Consider the following 7,258-nt stretch of genomic DNA (forward strand, 5'->3'; position numbering starts at 1 on the left):
TTCTGTCACTAATTTTTGACGGATTACAGGCAAAATTGTGTCTCTAAATTTAGTCATGAATTAGCGATGGAATTTTTTTAGTCAGAAATTTCCGTCGCTAATTCCGTGGCTAAAATTTTATAATTAAAATTAGTCATAGAATTTTTTCTGTCAAAAATTTCCGTCACTAATTTTGTGGCTAAAATTTTATAATTAAAATTAGTCAGGGAATTTTTTCCATCAGAAATTTCCATCAACTAAAATTTTATGATTAAAATTAGCCATAGAATGATTTTTCGTTGCTAATTTAGCGACAGAATTAGGTTGGGATACGACTGGTGTAACATCAAAGAGATGGGAAGTTGCTTGGTACCATAGTCCAACTTGCGAGGTCAAAATCGAAACTAACAAGTCCAAACATTATCATCGCCAGAATAATTAATCACAAGTTTTTTTCCTTCCTTTTTTACTCTGCGAGACTAACTGCAACAAATACTTCACCCCGCTCATCATCATCATCATTCACACTCCTACTTGTTAAGATTGCGTTATGCTCTGTGCCTGTCCCTTTCTGTGATATGGGTGTTTTTCTGCTTCCACATTTTATGGTCACAACGATTCATCCCCTCTATCTACTATGTTTGGCTTTTTTTTAATATGTTCTTCTTTGTTTTGTAAGATTAATTATTCGCATCTAATATGACAAATTTAATGCTCTCGTGTCACATTTACTTGAGTGCATCAAAAAGTGACTGCGTTTCTATATTCCAAAGCTATAATTTGGGATTTGGGAAAAAAAAAAAAAGAAGCTATAATTTGGGATTCATAACTTATTATTTAGTACGTAAGTATTGTCATTGACAACTAAATTATAAGAATAATACAAATTTCTGCTGAAATTTAAGTTATTGTGAATGGCTTTTTAACGCTTATCATTTTCTATACTGGACTTACCATTAGTAACTAAATTGTGAAAATAATTTTAATTTATAATAAAACTTAAGTTATTGTGAACAGTTTTTTAACACTTGTTATATCTCAACTTGTCATTTGTAACTAAATTATGAAAATAATACTAATTTTTGCTAAAACTTAGGTTAATGTAAATAACATTTTAACACTTGTTATTTTTCATATTAGATTTATTATTGGCAACTAAATTGTGAAAATAATGTTATTTTTTGCTAAAACTTAAGTTAATGTAAATAATTTTTTAACATTGGTTATTTTTTATACTAGACTTATCATTAGTAATTAAATTGTGAAAGTAATACTAATTTCTATTAAAACCTAAATTATAGTGAATATTTTTTCAATATTTGTTATTTTTTACATTAGACTTGTCACTGATAATTAAATTGTAAAAATAATATCAGTTTCTACTAAAACTTAAGTTAATATAATTTTTCAACACTTCTTATTTTCTTTACAATAAAGATTTTTTTTCTACCAGAAACACACACACAGACCAGAAAAGAGGGCCCAAGCCCAAAAACTAAGACGTGCTAATTAGCACCGGCTCGACAGCCGGGTCTTCCTCAACCAGTATCTCTGTCCTCTTGCCTTTCATTATATATTTCCATGATCGGTGCCTCCCTCCAAAGTCACATCTCGTCCCAATTTCTGCCCTTCAACTCAAAAGCTTGAGTCTTTGCTCGATTGCTTCTGCATCTTTCCTATCTGGAGTTTTGACAACCCACCAAGTCCCAATTGCTCTAGATACGCAGATTTCGCCTCCTTTAAAAGGTGCTCCATGGTATGCCCTCTATCTTCCTATCAAATTCTAGAAGATTAGGTAATATTAAATGATTAAAGTGAATCCTAAAAATCAAAGATATCAAAGAAGTTCCTGGCCCTTTTATTCTACCCCATGCCTACGCTTGGAATCACTAGCGTTGTCTTCCCCTGTTGGCTTATCACAATATTTCCGTAGGCCTCTAGCCAATTTGAATTGATCTTTTTCTGGGGCTGATCTGTATTTTTTTAATGGCATATTATATGATCCATGGCTAACCACTTGAGATATTCGTTGATTAAGAGAGGGAAGGAGGGAGAGAGAGAGGAGTGAAATCAAAGTACTAGATATTTTTATGAGTGATAGGCACTCACTCTCTCTTATTTGCACCCAAAACTATGTAGTTTTAAGGGTAGAAGGTGGCATTCCATTAAATTGTACGTGAAATTATCCCTTTTAATCTAGTTGGGGTAAAATTGCAAAGCATGATATTATAAATTGGGATTTGGGGGGGGGGGACAGATGATATTTATTGAAAATGACCATAAAAATTCTAATTATTTTGAATGATCAAATAACAAAATACAAAAAATACAAAATTGTTGCTAGAAAAACTTCCTTGGATTCCTCCTGCTTTCACTTTTTTTGGGGAAAAAAATATAACTAAAACCAAAGCCGGGCATATGCTTTGTTTCTTAACTTTTTTCCCAGTAAGATGTTTTTTGGCCAACTTCCCGTGAAGATTTGTGAAAAAATTTCTTAAAAAGATATTTAAATAACTTAAATTCTTATTTGGTTCACTGAATTTATCAAATTCCTAATTAAGTCACACGACTCAAAGAGAGACCTTAAAATTTTATGAAATAACTTTGCTGCTCTTTTTACTCAAAAATCTAGAGAAATCAGAATTTTTTATCGTTCTCAAGGAATTAATTTATAATTAAAATGTGTTAACTGTGTGATTAAAACTGTTAATTTTTAAGGTTGTATTATGATCTATTTTTATCCAGAAACTTTATTCAAAAACTAAAAATTTCTTCTCTGTGCATTTACGGACTAGCATATTTGATTATATTTAAAATTTTAATAAATTGTATTATCTAATATAGCTTAAATTTTACTTCTAATAGGAATATATTTTTTATTCATTTTAATGGAATTTGAATTAGAGATGTGGAATTTATGGGGACTAGGTGAAAATTTGAAATTAATTTTTTAGTTCTCCATTTAAACCTCTTATTGACATACTATTTAATTATGATACCCTCCATTTGATTTAATATATTCAAATTTCAATTAAGATATTATTAAAATTCAAAGTTAATTATTAATTTCTTGATTTGAATCTGTATTTGAAATTGCATTTATTTATAATGTTTTTTATTCAATTCAATATATTCAAATCTTAATTAAGATGTTATTTAAATTTCATTAATTGAATATATTCTAATCCTATAGTCTTATACCCGACCTATTTTCAAACAAATCAAGTATTATAAGTTTTCAAGAATATAATTAATTGATTTATTGCAAATGTGATTTCTAGACATATATAAAGCTGTTAATTTAGAATTAAAACTTGTTAATTAGATAATTAAACTTACTAATTAGGGACTTCAAAAATAAAATTCTAATTCAGTTATCTGAACCACGCTCGTGTATTATTTTTAATTAGATATTTACCAAGTTCTAAAATTGCAGGGAAATTTGGTTTAATCCAGTAAAATTTGAAATTTTGCATTAATTTTTATAATAGAATAGGGAATGTGGGAGAAAATGTAGGAGGGGTAATTTAATATTTATATATTTATATTTTAATATATTTTTTAAAAAATAACTATGATTTTTTAATCTTCTCTGATAAATATTATTCTCTCTAATTTTCCCATAAAATTATTGGATGTAGCTGTGAAAAATATTTCTAGTGTTAGGGTGTTTAGAGTGCACTTTAACCTATTATCATGTCAGATTGCGCTAGATAGGAAAACAAAAGTTGGTGCTTTTTTAAACTAAAAAGGTTTCTGACTTATTTTGACGAAGAGAGATATAAAATTAGAAGATAGAAGATATAATGGAAGAAGAAAATGATATATAAAAGAAAATGTTTTTATTGGTATTCTCACCTAATTGTGTGAATAATTCTTTAGTTCAAAACCTAAAATATTATTTAATCCTAATAACATTAATTGATAAATTGGACCATTAAAAGATATATTTAATTAGTTACTGCTGTAGTATTATCCATCTATGATTCTTCTATCCATATCTTTTGAGTTTTTAAATTAAACTAAAAATTTCTCCATGTGCGATGCACTGATCAGTATATTTGGTTATATTTAAAATTTTAATAAATTAAATTATCTAAGATAGCTTAAAATTTACTTCTAATTTTTTATTCATTTTAATAGAATTTGAATTAAAGATGCGAAATTTACGGGGAATAGATGAAAATTTGAAATTATTTATTTATTTCTCTATTTAAGCCTCTTATTGACATACTATTTAATTATGATATAATTTAATATATTCAAATTTCAATTAAGATATTATTCAAATTCAAAATTAATTATTAATTTATTCATTTGAATCTCTATTTGAAATTAAATTTATTTATAATGTTTCCTATTTAACTCAATATATTCAAATTTCAATCAACATGTTATTTAAATTTCATTAATTAAATATACTTTGATCTTATAATGTCATATCTGATACATTTTTAAATGTATCGAGTATTACAAGTTTTTAATAATATAATTGATGATTGGTTGATTGGTTGACTGATTAATTGGTTGATTGATTGGGATAGGATCAGGTTCCTAGAATATTTTCCATTAGAGTCATTTTTTTCTATAAATAACGTCTGTATGCCTTTTACCCCAGAAAACTATTACCTTCGCTTCTTTTATGCTAAAGAGTAGTGGAGTCAAGGATAGTGTCCAGATTTGCAAGCTAAAGCAATATGTCTGATCGTTTACCCCAAGAAATTGTGGAGGAAATCCTTCACAGACTACCCGTCAAGTCTCTTGTGAAATTCATCACTGTTTGCAGAGCTTGGAATTCCCTCATCCCAAATCGAACTTTCGTATCTGATCATCTCAACCGTACAATCCAAGCTTCCAATAGCCGGGGCTCCCTCTTTTTTCAGTTCTCTCTTACAGGATACAAAGGGCAGATTCATCTTCATCGAGAGCAGTTTTACTCATTATACTCAGTTAATCAGCAAACCGACCACTTCTCTGTAGAGAGATTCCCACTCTCTCATCTATTTCGGCGGGATCGTCTTGAAATATTTAATTTGCTGGCACATGCAATGGCCTCGTCTGTGCTGCTGACTATTCATCCTTCCATTCCGCAACCATCCTTATTTGGAATCCCTTGCTTCGGAAATATTTGGTGCTTCCCAAACCAATTATGACCTGCAAAAACCGCAAAAGTCAACTTGATGACAAGTATCATCTACATTTTGGGTTTGGTTTTGATTCCAAGAACAACGATTACAAGGTCATTAGACTCATGATTCTTCGCGCTGAACAAGATACCCCTCATGTTGAGGTGTACTCTCTTGTTTCTCGTTCTTGGAGAATTATTGATGTTACAGTTCCTCCATTTTTCATTTGTTATTTACGCCATTGGTTTACCCCTGTAACTGTGAATGGGGCGGTACACTGGGTTGTTGGTCGTTGGAGATGTGATGGTTCATGGTACAAATCTATTTTGTCATTTGATGTAATTGAAGAGACATTTGGAGAATTAATGTTACCACAACAGTCGAGGAAGGTTGAGTCAACATTACTTGCTGTGGAAGGAGGCCATTCGCTTTCCGTGGTGAATCATTTTATGAAAAGGAGCCGACGGGTGTTCAGTGTTTGGGTGATGAAAAAATATGGTATTATCGAGTCATGGACTGAAATATTCCAATGTGATTCAGAATGTTATGGGGGCGTATTAGACATATTAGCTCTAACTCGTGGTGGAAAAGTGGTTGTGAGACTTGCAAGTGAAGTTATTACTTTAATTGATCCAATCAATGGATCGTTGGAGCCTGTGGGACGTCAGGGATATTCTGAAGCTTATGTTGGATCTTATGTTGAGAGTTTGTTCCTAATAAACAAAGAACCTGATGTTTTGTCTTTCTAACACTTATTGAACGACCATGGTACTACAAGTCTAAGCTTAAGATTATATGTTTTGGTTTATATTTCTTGTTCACTTGAGGTGGGTTTTTTAAAGATCCCAAACAGTTATGGTGCTTTTCTATTGTGCTCAATGTTCAATATTTGCTAATTAGTTTTATATGTGTCTCTTAAATGTTATTAGTAGTTGTTTTGATGCAACGAAAACTCATTATTTATGATATGAGTGATTGGTCTTCTTGGCTCAATGGAAATGTCATGAGATTTTGAGTCAAAACAATGGCGCATCAATTCATCTCCTATCAAAGTAAAATTATATTGGGGTAATATGATTTTGCGTTATTAAGATTTGAACTATTTATTTTTGGTACTTTAAATTTTAAATCTTTAGTTTTAGTCCTTATAGTTTAGTCCATTAATATGCTGAATTGTCGTAAAGGATGTGAAAGTGCTAAAGTGCCACGAATGATGTTAAAGTCATGATATAGACTTACTAGATAGGACCTAACTGAATTTTATATGGATAACAACAACAAAAAAACAAGTTTTCAAAATGCAACGCATAGAACAATTATATAGAGCTGGGTTTAAAAGACCAGTTCTTTTTTTTTTTTAATCTCTTATCCATACCATACAAGATCCAATTAAGTATCATATTGTGGATCTACATTTTCACTTGAACGTTGTTCACGACATTTTAACTTATTTTAACACCATTACTCTTAAAGTCCATTGGGATTTCTTATCATGGGTTTTTCTCACCACAGTAAACGAATGCCCTTCTTCCCCCGGGAAGCAAGTATAACACACCACAATATTTACTCAGTTGTTGTGCTAACCTTAATTCTTCAAATGTTTCTTCAACCATATTAAATGATAATACTCCTCCTATCCTTGATATAAGACTTAATTATTAAGTTAATTTTGGTCCTAAATATGAGACCTATTTCTCATATTTATTAATTTTTTCTAAATTATCTATATGGATACTCCCTCAACCATAATGAAGTAAGTAAGGAAGGAAGAATATTAAGAAAGATTATTATAGTATTTTAGAAAAAACATGTCATATTTCTTATAATTAAATAATATACTTAACTTTTTTAATTTAATTAAATTAGTTAAATATGTCATATATTAATGACACAAGGAGTATTAATTTGTACCTTAAACCATCACATTGCACTTAGACTAACCAAATGCCCATATAATGACGAACCCAAACTGAGGAACTCCAACAGTAATACTTCTCCACGAATGAGAAACAAGAGAGTACACCTCAACATGATGAGTATCTCGTTTATTGCGATGATTCATGATCCTAACGACCTTGTAATCGTTGTTCCTGGAATCGAAACCAAACCCAAAACAGAGAGCATATGTGAACTGGTATCGACGGTCGCGTTTA

At 30.3% G+C, this 7,258-nt stretch overlaps 1 protein-coding gene across 1 annotated transcript; it reads left to right on the plus strand.

The window, feature by feature from the left end:
- Nucleotides 1-5,128: 5,128 nt before the first annotated feature.
- On the plus strand, nucleotides 5,129-5,854 carry LOC114711042 (F-box/kelch-repeat protein At3g06240-like). Its single transcript, XM_028895396.1, has one exon. It carries the CDS (start codon nucleotides 5,129-5,131, stop codon nucleotides 5,852-5,854), a length of 726 nt encoding a protein of 241 aa, XP_028751229.1.
- Nucleotides 5,855-7,258: the final 1,404 nt, after the last annotated feature.

Source organism: Neltuma alba, unplaced genomic scaffold, assembly GCF_004799145.2.
Source record: "Neltuma alba isolate B1F8T4 unplaced genomic scaffold, ASM479914v2 tig00011276_pilon, whole genome shotgun sequence".
NCBI classification, from domain to species: Eukaryota; Viridiplantae; Streptophyta; class Magnoliopsida; order Fabales; family Fabaceae; genus Neltuma; species Neltuma alba.